At 41.2% G+C, this 18668-nt stretch overlaps 1 protein-coding gene across 2 annotated transcripts in view; it reads right to left on the bottom strand.

Moving 5' to 3' along the window:
* Positions 1-18668, bottom strand: part of crtac1b (cartilage acidic protein 1b) — a 112097-nt gene that overhangs the window by 76775 nt on the left and 16654 nt on the right. For both annotated transcript variants that reach the window (XM_077236410.1, XM_077236409.1), the window contains exons 8-9: positions 14107-14243; positions 12538-12620 (exon numbers count right to left, since the gene is read on the bottom strand). In XM_077236410.1, the coding sequence (XP_077092525.1) occupies positions 12538-12620; positions 14107-14243 (220 nt within the window). The remainder of the gene's footprint in view (positions 1-12537; positions 12621-14106; positions 14244-18668) is intronic.

Below are 18668 nucleotides of genomic sequence, written 5' to 3'. Positions count from 1 at the left end.
GAAAAGAAATTATAAAAATCGAGTGTCTGCAGTCCTCTCAGGACTGCAATAAACACAGCTCATTATTCCATTAACTCCCACCCCCTCCCTTCTCGGCTCCTTCCAAAGCCACGCCCCCAAAACCAAATGAACGCGCGATCCCGGCCGTTCGCTCAGCTGGAAGAGTCGGACGCTTTTGCAGCTTTACCAGAATCATAGTGACATCATGTCAGAATCACAACAGTAATAAAATAACTAACTTTATCAGTATGAATATAAACAATTAACATGGCTGTCACTATCAAGCTCGCATATCGATACTGGTAAAGTTTAAAATATTTGACTAGCTCGTAACTGAATCAAACTCAATATATGGCAAAGCTATAAATAGCTTCATTGATACACCTATGCCGTTACTATCAGTTACGGCCGTTTCACACCGCAAGCGTCAGCGGCGGGTGAGCAGCGCGTATTTTTTTCGGCGTGCATGTTAATCAATGAGTGCGTTCACACCGCGAGCAGGAACAGCGCGTGAGCGTCAAGCAGGAGCGTCGCGTTAGCAGCAGTGAAGCGGGGGTTTCGGCTTCGAGTCAATTTTTGCTGCTCTGCTCACGCTCAATTAAAGTGAAAGCACACTTTTGATGGACACAATTAATATGATTTCACACAAAAAGTGCCCAAAACGCATAGAATTGCATGTCTAGTGTGTTTTAACAAGAATTGCAGAATGTCAGAAAAGGAAATGAAGACTAACATAAAGAAAATAAAATTGTATAGAAAATGTACCCATCAAACTTGTTTTTAATTATTCAGTTTGGGCTTTGAACAAACTTCAAATGTGTTTATGACCACCAAATTCTAAAAACAAAATTTTCAAAAGTCCTTGTAAAGAAATGCTTGCTTATATGTAGCCTTATGTGTAGCCTGGGAGCCGCTGTTGTGACGCTGTACAAACGCTTCCAGTGTGAATACTCGCGCGCGTCTGCAGCTTCAGTGACGATGTAGTTGCGCGGACGTGCTGCTCACGCGCCGCTCATGGTTGCGGTGTGAAACGGCCGTTACACTGTGATGAAGGTGAATTTGTAAGATTCATAACATAAGATTGTTTACAGATAAACTGAGTAACATACATATAGCTCCCTCCAGTTAACAGATACGGACACAAGGCGTTCTTGTTTACGGGCATTTATTAGTCAAATGATGTCCTCGATGCCATCAAACATGCCGTGAGAACTCATTGGCCGCGTTAACTCCAGGGGAGTGAAACAAACAGGTAACAAAGGGAACTTCTCTTCCGTGTGTCTCTCGGTGAACTTACAAATGTAATGACATTACCAAAAACGTAACGAGCCGCAGTTAGCTCTGTATACGCTATGACATTCTCCGATGCTACGATGCTGATGTAACATCAATAAACGTCTGAACCAACCGAACCTCAGAACAATAGTTCCGCTATATAAGCCTACATAAACAAATCCGCTTGTACATATATTTCAAAATAAAAGAAATGCAGATTAATAAAAATATATTATGATATATTTAAACGTGGTTACTTATTAAATTAAAACTATTATTTTATGGAACTTAAATTATGCAACTGTCTCTGCTGGCAGCTACACTCCCACCAAATCACTGGTGATTTCTTATTAACTTAATAAACATAAGATTCCAACTTAAAATTATGAGACTTGGTTTAAGTGAGGTAGCAACACCCAAGGCTGCATTAATCAGCTTCAAGCAGAGTTACCGTCTTGTGAATAGGCCGTTCTAGGTAAGTCTGCTTTGTGAGCCGCTTTCCTTGGTCATCCAGTGCTGATTCACTGATCAGCAATCGCAGCTTTCTCACATGTCCATCTTCACCAGGATACACTTCCGTGACCTTGGCGAGTTTCCACTCATTTCGTGGTGCATTGTCATCTTGCACGATCACGATATCGTTGACCTGCGCATTTCTGCGGGTTTTGTGCCATTTTTGTCTCTCTTGAAGATTTAACATGTATTCCTTTTTCCACCAAGACCAAAACTCATTGGCTAAGTGCTGAACTTTACGCCATCTTTTGCGAAGATAAAGATCTTCTTTCACAAAGTCCCCAGGTGGTGGCAAGACTATGGAAGACTTCATCGTCAAAATGTGATTGGGCGTAAGAGGCTGTGGCCCAGCTGGATCACTCAGCAAATGTGCTGTTAAAGGTCGGCTGTTTATAATTGCCATTACTTCGTAAAGGTAAGTTCTCAAAGATGAACTGTCAAGTCTTTGGGATGCCTGATCTAGAATGGATGTCAATACACTTCGTATTGTCCTGATCTGCCTTTCCCAGGCTCCACCCATATGGCTAGCAGACGGAGGGTTCATGACAAACTCACAGCCCAATTTCTTGAGGCATTCCTGATCCATCTCTTTAACCCCTTCCAAGAATTCACGTCTTGCGCCAACAAAGTTGGTGCCCTGGTCAGAACGAAGTTGTCGAACGTTACCACGCAGAGCAATGAGAGCACGAAGAGCATTGATAAAAGCATCGGTCGTCATATCATCAAGCACTTCTATGTGCACAGCACGAGAACACAGACAAGTGAATAGCAGGCCATAACGCTTCACTTCCCTCCTTCCATCTTTGACGTAGAATGGCCCGAAACAATCCATCCCACAATATGTAAAGGGGGGCGTTGTCTCCATACGTTCACGAGGTAAGTCTGCCATTCTTTGTTCCTCAGTACACCTTCTGAACTTTCGACACTTGACACACTTGTAGATGTAGGACGACACTGCATGACTGCATCCAAGTACCCAGATCCCGTTAGCTCTTAGCTCATTCATTGTAATGCCACGTCCTTGGTGTTGCACTCGCTGATGGTAATGTGCAACCAGTAACTTTGTTATGTGACTTGTCTTTGGTAAGACTGCCGGGTGCCTGATGTGAGGGTGCAGAGCAGCATGCTCCAATCGACCTCCCACCCTGAGGATACCTTGTCCATCCACAAAAGGATTTAGCCTTTGCAGGTTGCCTTTGGTTATTTCCTTCTTGCACTGAAGACTTTGAATCTCCACAGAGAAGTTCTTCCTCTGGACGATGCTTATGATGGTAAGTTCTGCATCTTCTCTCTCTTCCAGACTGCTGGCTTCGTTGGTTCTTAATGTCAACCCTTTGAACTCTTTGACACATCTCTTAAGTCTAGCGATGGCTTTGACCAACCTCGTCCAGCTGGAGAACTTGAGAAAGCGTTTAATCAGTGAATCTTCTGTTGTCAATGTCTTATGCACAAAGACTTTACGAACTTCTGGGTCTTCAACTGCAATGTCTCCCACCTTACTATCTCCACTAGGAAGCTCTTCACACCAAAGAAAATCTGGACCATTAAACCAGTTAGAAGCAATCAGCTCTTTTGCTTTAAGGCCCCTTGAAGCATGGTCAGCTGGATTTTCTTCCGAGGACACATATCTCCATTGACTTGGTTTGGTACTGTCCTTGATGCGCTGAATGCGGTTTGCCACAAAAACATGGAATCTTCTTGCATCGTTGTTGACGTATCCAAGGACGACCTTGGAGTCAGTCCAGAAGAATTCCTGAACCTCTGCTATATCCAATTCCTTTCTGAGCAGATCACTTGTACGCACAGCAACAACAGCTGCTGACAGCTCAAGTCTTGGAACGGTTGTGACTTTCGTAGGAGCCACTCTGGCTTTACCCATCACCAAAGCACAGTGAGTTTGTCCTGATGTCCCGATCACTCTCAGGTAGCTGCACTCTCCATTTCCCGTGATGCTAGCATCAGAGAAGTGATGGAGCTCATATTTCCGGTCTTCTGGAAAACTAGCTGGAAGGTAACATCTGTCTATCTTGAGATCATCTAAATTCTGTAGGTCCAGGAGCCAGGATTCCCATTGTGGTCGAAGATCATCTGTCAGTGGTTCATCCCATCCGACCTTGTCCCGGCACATTTGCTGAAGCATTTGCTTTCCGACTAGAACGAACGGTGCTACAAAACCAAGAGGGTCATAGACAGACGCAACGGTCGATAACACTCCTCTTCTAGAGAACGGTTGTTCACTCACCACTATTCTGAATCTGAACTGATCTGAGGTAATGCACCAGTTAACCCCTAGGGCTCTCTCCATTTGGTACTCTCCCAAGGCTAGGTCATGATGTATTGCTGTTTGAGCACACTCTTCTTTGGGAATTGATTCTAGCACCTCCTGGCTGTTAGAAACAAATTTGTGGATGCGTAGCTTGCCATCGCTACAAAGCTGTCTTGCTTCACTGACTAGCTGTTTGGCTTCTTCTTCTGTTGACACACTGGTCAGCCCATCATCCACATAAAAGTTTCGTTCAATGAAGCGGATGGATGCTTCACTGAAGCGACCTTGTCCTTGTGCAGCAATGTGTTTGAGGCCGTAGTTCGCACAGCCGGGTGACGAGGCTGCACCAAACAAGTGCACTTTCATCCGAAAGACGGATGGTTCGAAGTGGTAGTCCCCATTCTCCCACCAGAGAAACCTTAGATAGTCTTGGTCTTCTGCTCTGACGTGAAATTGATGGAACATGCTTTCTATGTCGCACATTATTGCTACTGGACCCTTACGGAATCGACAGAGAACACCTACCAACGTATTGGTCAGCTCTGGCCCAGTAAGCAGATGATCGTTCAATGACACGCCTTGAAACTTTGCTGAACAGTCGAACACAACGCGTATCTTGCCTGGTTTTTGTGGGTGATACACCCCGTGATGAGGGATGTACCAAGCAGGGCTCTTGTTGATTTCTTCTTCAGGAACTTTCTCAGCATCTCCACGCGTCATTGTTTCTTTCATGAAGATTAAGTAGTCCTTGTGGTACTGTTTGTCTTTCTCAAATCTCCTCCTCAAACACTTAAGGCGATGAACAGCACATTTCCTGTTGTCTGGCAGACTCGGTCTGTATTCTTTAAATGGCAAAGGCATTTCACAGTGACCGTCAGGCTTAATCTTGATTCCTTCCTCCATTATTGAAATGAAGCGAAGATCTTCTTGTGAGAAGTGAGAATCCTCCACGCTTCTTTCATTAAAGTCTGACTCCAACATCTTCATAACATTTGGCGGAGTGACTAACTCCTTGACTTGTGTTCGACATATGTATCGGACTTCACTTGTCAGATTGGCAGACGACTGAAGGCATGGCATTACTTGTCTGACAATAGTTCTGTGGCTGCTTCCAATTGCATCTCCGTAGTCGACACAGGAACTTCCAGAGCCAACAATACTCCAGCCGAGGTCTGTTTTTTGAGCAAAAGGCTCCTCATCTCTGCCTGACACAACTTCTCTGGGTAACAGAGCTTGAGAACAATTGTAACCTATAAGCAGACCAACGTCACAGTCAATTAAAGGAGCAATCTCTTCTGCAAGATGCTCTAGATGAGGCCATGCTCTTGCTGTCTTGGGTGTGGGAATGTGACTTACATTGACAGGAATAAAGTCTCTTGAATAGGTTACCGGAAGAGTGATTTTCTTCGCTGAATAAAAACCTCTGATCTGCAACCCAGTTACCTTCTGACTTGGAATGATTGTACTTCTAGATGACAACGTTGAGAGTTTTAGTTGCACTGGCTCCTTCTGTGTGTCCAGAGCGTCTGCCTTTTCTTTCAAGATAAAGGTGGTGTCACTTTGGTTATCCAGTAAAGCATATACGAGAACTTCATGCTCTGGGGTACTTGTTGTTGACAACCACACTGGAATAACGGTGGACGTGTATGTTCCATTCATGTTTTGCACCACACGGTTAGAGGTGGCTTCCTTAGAAGCTCCATTTGACTGCTTAGAATCCGTCCTTTCCTTTGACCTCTCTTTGGCTTGGTTCCAACACTCCTTTCTCTCATCATCTCTGTGATCTTTCTTTCCATCATCCTTGACCCGGTCTTCATGCAAACAGGTTGGGTGCTTCCTTTTACATGTGTCACAGACACTCCTCCTTTCACAGTTCTTAGAACGGTGTCCTGTCTTCAAGCATCCAAAACACAGTCCTTTAGTTTGCACAAACTTGACCTTTTCTGAGATTGACTTTTCTTTGAATTTTCGACATGTTTGAATGCCATGGTGCAACTTCTCACAAAAGAGACATGGTTTAGGGTCTGGGTTTTCTTCTGAGCTGCTTGCCAGCACCTTTGCACCAACATTTCGAGGCTTTTGTGTCTTAACCTTTTCACTATCACCAGACTTCAAAGCATGAAGAGATGTCACAGGGTTGCATGCGATCTTGGCTTCTCTTGCAACAAACTGAACAAATTCGCTAAAGCTTGGAAAATCATGTGTTGATTCTTCAACCGCAAGGACCTTTCTGTTCCATCTGGCAATTAGCCAATCAGGAAGCTTGTTGAGCATTCTCTGGTTTTCACCGCAGTCATTTAGGACTGCAAGACTCTTGATCTGCAACATTGCTGCTTCACAGCTTCGTAGAAAATCTGAGAATTCTCTTAGTTCAATGCTGTCCTTGGGTCCTATTTTTGGCCATGAAGTTATCTTATCCCTGAAGGCCTTGGCAATCACAAAGGGGCTTCCATACCTTTCTTCCATGATGTCCAATGCTGAATAGTAGGCTGCATCCGTGCCCAGCAGGAAGTAACCTTCAATAGCTTTCCTTGCAGGTCCTCCAACATACTTGCGGAGGTAGTAGACCTTCTCATTCACTGGAATATTCTTCCTACCGATCAATGTCTCAAAGGACGTTTTCCAGTCTTTGTACCTTAGTGGATCTCCATTGAAAACAGAAGGCTCTGGTATTGGGAGATGGCTTGCGTTGATCGACTCTGTTATTGCTTTGGCAAGTGCTGTAGTGCCATCTTCTTGATGAGCAATGGCAACAGGTTGCACACTTTGAACATTCTGTGTCACCATAGCAGGTTGTACATGTGTGGCGTTTTGTGGTGTTGCCACATGATGCACAGAAATACTTCTTTGGGTAGTTTTAGCTTCGGTTTTCACATGCTTACTGCTATGGAGCAACTCCGAAATCTCTTCGTCCGAACCCACTTCCTGTTCGTAGACCTGCAGACGTGCTTTTGCAGCATTCATTTTCTTAACTGTCTCTAAGCGCTCTAACTGCCTGCGCTTCTCTTCTAATACATTTTTTCTTGCAGCATTTTCTTCTTCTTGCAGTGCAAGCCTCTTTCTGTTCTCTACTTCGAGGTTCCCAAGCTCTTGTTCCTTAAGTTCCATGTCCTCTAATACCTTTAATGTGGCTTGAGTTGCAGCTAGCTCTGCTGCAGCTTCCAGTTTCTTTGAAGAGGTCAAGCTTGATTGCTTTGAACTGATGCTTGCAAACTTTGAACTTCGTGAACATATACTAGACCTTTTGGAGGTTGCACGTGTAAGCACTGAGCCTGTCTCAGTCCAGTATGCTCGTTCTTTGTGAGTATCTGGTACTTTTTCTCTTAATTCAATAGAATCCTCTGCATGTTCCATTAGCTTTCCTGAGACAGCATCACACGTGTCTACCCGGCGGCGCGTCTTGCCATCCGGAGTAGTGTGTTGACGTAAATCTTGATAAGCTTGTTTTACACTTGTTGAAGCGTTACTGATCTTGGTCAAGTAGGTTTGCAGAATTTCAGTGGAGAATGTTCCATCAATTGCTTTCCTAGTCTCTTTAGCAAGAACTTTCCATTTGTCATAAGAGGTAGTAAAGCGATGTTGAAGCTTTTTAGTTTGGCTGTCATACAGTTCTTGACCCTTTTCTGTAAGCTCTCGGGTTCTTTGGCTTCTTCTTAAACTTTCTTCTACAGCAGCTTGGGTTTCTACAGCTACCTCAGTCTCTTTTGATGGGTTTGCATCTATATCAAGGTCTTTAAACTGCTGCTGTAAACCTGTTGCTCCATTGTTAGCATCTAAGCCCTTTTCATTTGTCTCAAACTCGTGCTCAGACATTTTCAATATTTTTGAATTGGCACCTTAAAACCTTTTGTTTAGTAGATAAAACTTAAAATGAGCTAAATAAAGTAAGTGATGAACCTGGCTTAATGTTACCAGTAAGCTTTTGTTTACGTTGTAATAGTGTACCTTAATTTTACCTTTAGATTTAACCAAGAATGTCTTTACAGTGTAATCTTAAAACAGAATAAACACTTCTCTTTAACACCAAAATAATAAAAAAAAATTGAAAATATTATGATGGACCCTTTAAATAATTATTTACCCTTCAAATAGCTTAGCAGTAAATAACTTAGTGAGTTGAGCAATCACTTCAACATGTAAAACATGCACATTACAATGAACATTTAACTTTTAGCACTTATAGAGCCCCTTTAGCAGTTGAAGGCTATTCCACTTCTTAATATTTAACTTGTTTTAAATATTCAACTTCTTGTAGGTTTAACCATGCAATGCTCCCGGGATCTGCTTGCCTCTTAATATGTTAACATTGAATGCACAGTCTTATCTTTTGACGCTCACATTTAATGTACACGTGCGTGCAGCTCCATCGACGAACGGCAGGCGTGGATCATCATCTCCCCCACGTCTCCACCTCGTGTCGAGCAGGCTGAGTTCTCACTATAGCTCCCTCCAGTTAACAGATACGGACACAAGGCGTTCTTGTTTACGGGCATTTATTAGTCAAATGATGTCCTCGATGCCATCAAACATGCCGTGAGAACTCATTGGCCGCGTTAACTCCAGGGGAGTGAAACAAACAGGTAACAAAGGGAACTTCTCTTCCGTGTGTCTCTCGGTGAACTTACAAATGTAATGACATTACCAAAAACGTAACGAGCCGCAGTTAGCTCTGTATACGCTATGACATTCTCCGATGCTACGATGCTGATGTAACATCAATAAACGTCTGAACCAACCGAACCTCAGAACAATAGTTCCGCTATATAAGCCTACATAAACAAATCCGCTTGTACATATATTTCAAAATAAAAGAAATGCAGATTAATAAAAATATATTATGATATATTTAAACGTGGTTACTTATTAAATTAAAACTATTATTTTATGGAACTTAAATTATGCAACTGTCTCTGCTGGCAGCTACAATACACTCAAACACCTTCTCACAACTGCATTGCAGACACAAGATAATAACACACACACACACAACATATATTGTATAGCACATACAGATACAACATAAAGAGATAGGTAAACATATGTAGGGCATATAACAACAAACCAAACGTGAAAAAACGGAGCAGGTAGAGTTCACGTTGAAAAGGAACAAAGTTTAGGCAGAGGGTAAAGCTAGGTATAAAAATAGATCCCCTAAACTTTTTAACCTAAAGTTAGATTTGGCGAAATTAAACAAAACAGCTTTCAACTGCAGATAGGCCTATTGCTTATTTATCGTCTCAACCCTGGCTCACTAACTGTAACCAGTGTTGTGCAAGTTACTTCCAAACTGTAATACATTATATATTACTTGTTACTGTTATTTAAAAGTAATTCATTACCTTACAATATTACTGTCTCAGAATTGTAATGCGTTACATTACTCCTGTATTACTTTTGAGTTACTTTCACCAAAATAACTATACAGAAGTAGAACTTAACATTCTAAAATGACTAGGGCTGTAACGATATGCGATATGAAACCGAAATCGCGACACTCAGATCCACGAACCTGCAGAATGGCGACACACCCCTTCCAACTCCCAGCGTTATCCATACCGTCCAGATCAAATGCTACCACATCTTTAAATTACTAGTAGTATTATTTGAAGTTAACTTAACATTATAAAATATGTAGACCTACACCACAAAACTAGTTGAGGATAAATTATTTAAAATTTGGGAATTCCAGCGTTATGGACATGACATTTGCAGACTTGCAGTCAAAACTTATATAATTATATAAATTCTCAGAAAATGCATTAATACCAAAATATTGAAACGTCTGTTTATCCATAGGCTCCTCCCAGAAAGGAGTCCAGACATTAGAAAAATATCAGTCTACACTTGCGTTTTATATTTAATATTAGGGAAATCGACAGTAATGTGTGACAAAAAAAAATATTTAACTTTTAGGAGGCAACGATTTTTTTGTTGTAATTCTGTGAATTACACTGCGCAAATCTAATGAAGAAGGGTTGGCTCTCCACAGAACATAAAATATTCATTTTATTTTATTTTTCGTGTTCGCATTTATGAGGAAAAAACAATGTTACAGACGTGACAGTTCTCCGTTACGGACGCGACCGCTCTGAAGCGGCACTAAAAGACTGCTTTAAAACTTTCACAGAGACCTTACACAGAAGACACGAAGCCTTTCTTTAAAGTGAATTTCGTTTTGTATTAATTGTACGGACCTGAAAAATATATCTATATTGAAATGTCTACTTGTAAACAGAACAATTCAAAACGAAAGAAAACAGACTGCTCTCTGCTTATGAAATGAAATGTGCATTTCTCTCTGGTGCATTCACTAGCCTACTGCGAAGATCGCGAGTCAGCATCGTCAACTTCATCTTGACTTTATTAATAAACAATCAACATGTCTCCTATATTTGACATATTCATAATCATTGCTTTTGCCGGTTCTTTGTGACAGCTTTTAGGTGCTTTATCGGCAGCGCCGTCGCCCTTACATGAACGCGTCACCACCGCATCAAAAACATGATTGCGTGATGAAAACATGAAAAATACCACATAAACATAGCCTAACTGTTTAGAAAGAAAACACAGAACGAATAGCCTAATGCGCATAAGTCCATCTCGCGAATGTAGTCTTCTTCATGCCATCTTCACCATTAGCCGCTTTTCCTCTGGCCAGCGTGAGCACAGAGGCCGAAATCATACCTCACGGCACTCCTGTAAAAAATAAATCGCTATACAAATATATCCGACGCTGCCATTTAGTCTTTAATTACAGACTTGGACACCACACGCGGCTATTGACTGACCACGAACAGGTAATTTAGCCTACTTGCATCTTTCATTCGTTAATGTCTGGCGGTCTTGCTGTTTTTTTTTTTTTGTTTTTTTTTTTGGTTGTTTTACAATTAAAACTAAAAGTCTGTTGTAACGCAAGCCTTACCGAACATGTACCTAGTAAAATATTACTGAAAATTGATTAGTAATGCCTTACACTACTGCGTTACAGCAAAACGTAATATGTTACTGTAATGCATTACTTTTGTAACGCGTTACTCCCAACACTGACAGTAACGTTATACCAGTCGACAAGTTACACTGTCATAGCTAAGCCAGTACCGTTTGTTATGCTACGTATTTTTAGGTAGCTATATCAGGTAGCTACGTGTGCTAGTGATAAATGCTTCATGAAAAAATAAATGCCATCAAAATGAAAACAGCAGGATTACCTGTCCAGCAGAAATAAAGCCATCATGGAGTCACTTTTCAGCCCCTTGAGATCACTCAGTTGTCGCCACCGCTGGAAAGCCACGCCGATATTGACTCTAGTATGATTTCTTTATTTATCCAAAGACTTTTTGTTCATAGCCTTTTGTCTTCCTTTTTTAACTTGTTTGACTTCGCTGCATTTATATGCAGGTAACGTTACTGAGAATTTTGACTGTTCTTTCTCTGCCATAATTGTTATTACTAGCTTCCGTGCCTCTTCAAACGGGTGCGCGCATTTGGGCTGCTCCTGTATCAGCAGAGGTGGTATCCATGGTAGCAAGGGAGAGTGACAGTCGCCCCAGCCAATCATTTCTTTCGTCCCGAATGGAATAATGAGCTTTGTTTATTACAATCCAGAGAGAACTACAGACACTCGATTTTTATAATTTATTTTCCAGAGTACTTACATTTTAATTATGCATTGATATATAAAGACAGTTTAAACAAATTTGGAAAAAAGTATTTTTGGGGATTTCTACCTACAATACCTTTAAGCTAGATCAACATTATAATAACATAGGCTACTGATCATATTGTAACATTTCATCATGTTGAGCTATATAACATTGACTAGTTTTAAGTACATTTGCTCACCTGTCTAATAAAGTACATGCAAGAATGGTAGTTTGCAAGTTTGTCATGCATGTGGAGCTTTCGGCATCTCGAAAACGCCACGTTGATATTGATCCTTGTTTTAGTTTTCCTTTTGTCCCAAAGTCTGCTTCCCATGGTCCATAATGTTTTAACGAAACAACAACAGCGTGAGCGTGCCGCTAGACGTAATGCAGTTGTCCACGTCTGTCCTCATGGTATGGCAGTACGAGTGGAAACCAGGGATAACGCGGATATTACGTCATTGACAGGCGACAAGTGAACATGGACGAGCCATTATTTAAAATTGGATTTCTCCGAAATTAAAAATCTTTGGATCTTTTGGGATATTGTAAGTACACAACTGCAGGAAATATATCACACTGTGCAAGTGATTTTTTGATATTTTATTATAAAAATCGTACTTATTGTAGCTTTAACATTGTCTTTTTAATACATTTTTGACAGAACACGCTCCTCAATTTTTTATTAAGAAGCAAGTGTTTTTAAACACACTTTGGGTAAAGCACTAAGTTATTTTAAGGGGAAAGTCTAAAAGGTACACTTTGTAAAACTCATGGAATGAATTTACAAAATAAATAGTCTTAAATTTTGATGGAATGAAAGAGCCAAACCCTTCATACCGGTTCCCCGTCCTTCTGGTTCCGCGGCCTCCCCGATGTTCAGCTCCTCGATCTGTGGATCTCCGTGTTCTCTCCGAGAAACTCTGCCATGGTAGAGATTAATTACTTACTCACTTTGCCTTTTGGCTTGAGAGAGCTCCACACAATGGAACAGTCAAAGACAAATGTACCTTGTCAGCTGCATGTTATACAACATGTCTCAAAGGAGATATTCATTTACAGGCTCATGGAACCCCGGCAATATTGATTCAGTTAAAACATTTTTGGGACTGGTAGTTCCTACTTTGTATTTGGATGACTAATGCTAACGAAGAGGGTCCTTTATACAAAAAGCTTAAGTCTTTGCTTTCTGAGAACTAAGGTCCAGATTGTTTGAGTTTGGGATTAGGAACAAATTTGAAACAATGTTCTTTTTAATGCTACATCCAGTCTTCTCATTAGAAAGCACTCGCATAAAGAGGTCGGATGTGGGGGAATTTCCACATCAGGTAAAGTTGTGGTTGGACTGGGCTGTATTTGTGGTCTGGTGGTTGGACTTTCTGGCTTGCCCTGCCGCCTGGGCTTACCACCAAATCCCCGAAATAGAGAAAGAGTTCCCATAATTATTTCATACATTACAATGTAAATGTTAAGGAAATAATGCAGTTACATAATTAAAATACTGTTTTGTGAGGTCATGTTGATCTAGCAGGCAATTGTATATATATATATATATATAGAAACACAAAAGATACCTGGGAGTTTATACTTATTGTTTAATTATTTATTTTTTTCAAAATTAAATCTGACTGATATATTTTATGAACAAAAAAAAAGATAGAAAAGAAGAATAAAAATATTTTTTTCTTTTTTTGACCAACAGTATTGTTACTGTTAACTAAAACTTGTTTTCATTCATTGAAATTAAAGCTGAAATAAAATAGAATATGAATTAAGGAAAACTAACCAATTTTGCCATGAAAACTAATTAAAATAAAATAAATAAGTTAAAATATAATAAGTAGTACAATTAATAAAACTAGAACCGAAATAAAAATAATCAATTAAAGCTAAATAGAAAAGAAAATAAAAAAACAAAAATTATTAAAATAAAAAAAAGTACAAAAAAATCTCAAAAGGTTCAACAAATGAAAATGAAAATATAACATTAAAAGTCATTTTAAAATATTAATAAATACTATAATCATTTATAATTCATACTAAAATACCACTGGTGACGAGATGTAACATTCCAAAAACAACAAATTCTTGTGCACTATATTTCTAAATTCCTTATTAGATTTCAGAACTATATAGGAGGCTTTCCAAAACTTTCTGTCTGTCCCTCAGACAAAGCTATTGAAAGACTTCTGAAGACTTTAAATATACAGTAGCACAAGAGTCATATGGACTACTGTTATGTATTTTTAAGGCACTTTATTGCCATTTTTGGAGCTTGACAGTACTTAATCACCATTCACTTACACTGTATAGAAAAATCTTAATGTATATTCTGGTAAACATCTCCTTATGTGTTCTGTCTTCTAAGATCTAGCCTATTAATGTCAGTATAGTATTTTTTGTACATACCTAAACAGTCTGTTGGCTGATGGTCCTCTGTAGGCAATGTTGTTGAAAAAAACCTCCAGTTCATTGTCATTATCAAAGTCAGCTACGATGACAGTGCGAACAGGAGATGGCATGGAAAACTTCTGTGTGGCAATGTCCTGTTACAGAGATTGAAAGTTGAAAGCATACTGTTTATAATCTTTACACTTGGGATCAATCCACCAGATAATGGCTCACTTATAATGTACAGTATCTGTCTCTGCAGATTAAACTGGGACAAGAATGTGTTTTTCCCCCCCTTCTCTGGCAGGAGAATGTCAGCTTTAATATTTGGAGAGTCAGATGTATGATATCTATGATGACATAAAGATCTAAGCTACAGGTAAATCACAGTCTAAAAACTTCAGGAAGTGGGATCAGAAAAAAAGTAACTGCTATCGTCGCGCTTCAATAGTGCAGCAACGAGTCATGGAAGAGTTATTGAGCATGCCAGCACTCTCTCAAGTATTAACCCCAATTTTAATTATAGGGCTCATAAAACCTGCAGGTGAAAGCCCATGAAGTGACCTTCTGCTGTCTGGTTGAAGGAGAGGTAATGGCCATCTCTGGACAGAACCCAAAAGCGGAGGTACAGTTGAGCATGAGACAATACTGATCATCCCATGGATGGATAGATGGGCGAGTGGATGGACGGACAATGTTTTTCATAGAAAGATAGAATGAGAGACAGACAGACAGACAGACAGACAGATAGATAGATAGATAGATAGATAGATAGATAGATAGATAGATAGATAGATAGATAGATAGATAGATAGATAGATAGCCTTGTTCAGCCAAAGTTTAATTACCACATGGAATAACAGAGCATCTTAATCACAATGCAATTGTACATGGCAAAGGTCACAGTACCCTACGCTGATGCACAAATCCTTCTGTAAGCTCTCACATGAGACATTAACCCAACAATTGACCCCCATAAAACAGCTTCCTGCTGACATTTATCTCTGTGCTAAAGAAGCCAATCCATGGCGCTAACACTGGGCTCAAACTAAAGCCAAGTAAGGCTTTACACACACAAAAGTCCAGTCAAACACAATTGTCTGAAACACTCTGGTAAAACGGAGCTCCAAACTATTGCTGGAAAATAGATACAATTTTATATTCATTCCTTTTTGTTTTATTTTTCTAAGGAAAAGCTTGCTTGCATAGCTTAATTAAACCATTAGTTCAATATTAGCAGACTTCCAAATTGATTGGCCTCACATGACGAATGTTTCTCTTAGACAAAAATAAGATTAAGGAGAGCAGATTGAAATTCTTTAAGACTTCTGCATCTCAAATGGCAGTGTCAAAAGTATCTTCTGCTCACCAAGGCTACATTTATTTGAAAAATAAAATAAAATTAATATTGTGAAATATATTATTAAAACTTAAAATAACTTTCCCTTTCAAAGGGAACTCGCCCCTGTGTGAGTGCGTCATGAAGCACATATGGAATCATTCCAATGGCGAGACAGAGCGTCATAGGCGGGTGACGTCATCGATCAGGAAACTATAAAGCACCCCCAAATCACAACCGTGTCAGCTTCTGTGCCTTCAGCAAGCGCTCTGTGTGTGAAAATTGTCCAAGTGTTTTTTGTCTGTCATTTACTGTAGTGTCTACTAGGCAGAAGTATTCCCTATAAAAAAACATATAAACACATATATATATATATAATGGCGAGTGAACAGCATTATAGGAAGTGTGTTCCCCCCTGTACTCGTTATATCACGGGTGGGGATTCACACCAACTATGTGTTGTTTGGGAGTGCAGCATGCAGCACTGTGAGCATTGCGAGCGTTTTCCTCTTAGAATGCTCCGCTCCCGCCGATCACTCTTCGAGGAGAGTGGTTCGTTCTCGCTCCCCGCGGTCGGGTCCCTCTTCTGTCGAGGCAGAGCGGCGGCTTCATTCGTGGGGATCGCAAATGGATCTGTCAGCGGGGTTTGGGCCCAGCCCTATCTCAGCCTTCACCTGCCAGATCCAGTGCTTAAGTTCAGGGTCTGGAAGCACGCACTGCGGTTTCTTCCGCCCAGGCTGAGGCACCAATACTGCAGCTATCCAGTTCTGAGGAGCTGGATGTTGTCAGTATTGAGACAGGGGATACGAAGGACTCGTCACCTCAGTCCCCTGAACATGAGGAGCTGATGGAGGTGCTTACTATTGCGGTTTCTAAATTAAGCATTGAGTGGCCATCTGTTAGGCAGGAGTCTGTGTCAAAAAGCAAACTCGATGAAAGATTTCTGCCCTCCCGTGTCCAACCTCCACGTCGGTGCCTACCGTTCTTCCCTGACCTCCACACTGAGGTGTCGAAGTCTTGGAAGAAGCCTGTTTCTTATCGAATTTTTAGCCCCCAGACGTCCACCTATTCTAATATTGCAGGTGCTAAATTTCATGGTTATGGGACATTGCCCAAGGCGGAAGAGACGCTCGCGAGCCATCTCTCCGCTGAATCGGCATCCACGCATTCAATAGTATAGCCTTCCAAGAATATATCAGTGGGTCCTTCAATCGATCGAAAAAGGTTATGCCATTCAGTTCAGATCTCATCCACCTCGATTCAGAGGGGTTCTGCCCACAGTGGTGGGCCCCGAGCAGGCTTTGGTAATGGAACAGGAGGTGAAAAAACTCCTGCAAAAGGAGGCTATAGAACGAGTTCCTCCTCCCAGCATGGAGTCAGGTTACTACAGCCGATATTTCATCGTTCCAAAGAAGGATGGGGGGTTGCGTCTAATTTTAGATCTGCATCTATTAAATCGCTCAGTAGGGAGGCTCAAGTTCAAGATGCTCACTCTCAAGCAGATCGTGTCACAAATCAGATCAGAGGAATGGTTTGTCACGATAGATCTAAAGGACACTTACTTCCACATTTCCATCCTTCCGCAACACAGGAAGTTCCTGAGGTTCGCTTTCGGGGGCGAAGCGTACCAATATCGTGTTCTTCCGTTCGGTCTAGCTCTGTCTTCAGGGCATTCGCATTTTTAACTATATCGACGATTGATTGATTTTAGCTCAGTCGGAGCAGCTAGCGGTTCGGCATCGAGATGTCGTTCTCACGCACATCAAGAAATTGGGGTTGAGGTTGGATGCCAAGAAAAGTCTGCTATCCCCGTCTCAGAGGAAAGGACTGCGTTCGTACTTCGTAGGCTACTTTTCGTGAACGTACGAGGAGCGTGACACCTTCAAACCCGAAAATTATATTTCAGTCCCCGGTTCGAATGTGCGCAAGGATCTGTCTGATCGTGATCATTTTGAACGCGCGTTTAGCAAGTCTTATGCCACTCGGTACCAATTGAATATACTCTTTACCGCTGGAGGTATTTTGTCATGTCTAATGTATTAATAATTCCACCAGAATGCAACCAAAGCACAGCATTGCAATAAGTAGATGTCTATAAGTAATTGTAAATCATACAAAATAAATGCCATGATCACTAGATTTTATACAGGTGTACTATAATGATTTTGTTAATGGTGATCAGCAACCAAATATTGATCATGTGGAAGTTACTGCCTTTTGCCTTGGCATGACTTCTCACTCTTTGCTGACAATAAAAAGGCAGAGTACAGTAACAAAAGTCAAGTTGGAGCTCAATATTTTTTTTATGTAGATAATTGTCATTACTAAAACATCTAATTGCCAGATTTCCAGTGTTCTACCTATAATTAATTTTGCGGGACAACTAAAAATGTTTAAAGTCATTTTTCCCAGTTCCACACTCCGCGACTTAAGGTCTTTTTCCTTTGTAGGGCAGAATTGCTCTGCAGACTTTCTGTCCTCCTCCCTTTCAGTCGTCAGACCAGGAGAAACTTAACTTTCTCTGCCCAGTTAGGGCTTTAGATGCTTATGTTCACAGAGCTGCCCTGTGGAGGAAATCTGATCAATTGTTCGTTTGTTTCGGGCCGTCCAAGAAGGGGTGCCCTGCATCTAAACAGAGGATGAGCAAGTGGGTGGTCAAGGCCATCTCACTCGCTTACACTTCGGCTGGTCAGCCTTCACCCTTGGCTCTACGAGCTCACTCTACTAGGAGTATGGCTGCTTCTAAAGCTCTGTTGTCAGGAGTTTCACTTCATGATGTCTGTGATGCGGCAGGCTGGTCCTCAACTTTGGGCTCGTATCTGGACCGGGTTCTCGGGAAGTTGTGAGAAGAAGCTGACCTGAACTCAAGGCAGGATTCGCTTCGCCAACCCTTCTTCCTGGAAGGAAAGCACAGAACCGATCGGGCATCTCCAGGGTCGTCCTGACGGGAATAGCACCACTCAACAAACATACTCCACTTCAAAGCATAAGCTCGTCTGACAGAGAGAGCTCTGGCTTGAGTGTTATTGTCTACAACTGCTGGTTGTAGGCCACTTAAGTCTTCCGTGTCCTATCCAGAAGCCACATGTGGATGTAAATTCATCACCCGGAATGTAAATGCTGCGGAGTGACATGAGCCGCTGCTGACTCCAGAGGAGGAGATGGCGGGTAAGTTGGGACATGCAACGTGAGCGTACACTGCCATTTAAATCATTTGAATGCATCCTTTTTGAGTAAAATT

The sequence above is a fragment of the Siphateles boraxobius genome, unplaced genomic scaffold (assembly GCF_051911475.1).
Source record: "Siphateles boraxobius isolate OS27281-9 unplaced genomic scaffold, OSU_SipBor_1 20, whole genome shotgun sequence".
Lineage (NCBI taxonomy): Eukaryota > Metazoa > Chordata > Actinopteri > Cypriniformes > Leuciscidae > Siphateles > Siphateles boraxobius.
This window is presented reverse-complemented; position numbering and strand designations above follow the sequence as displayed.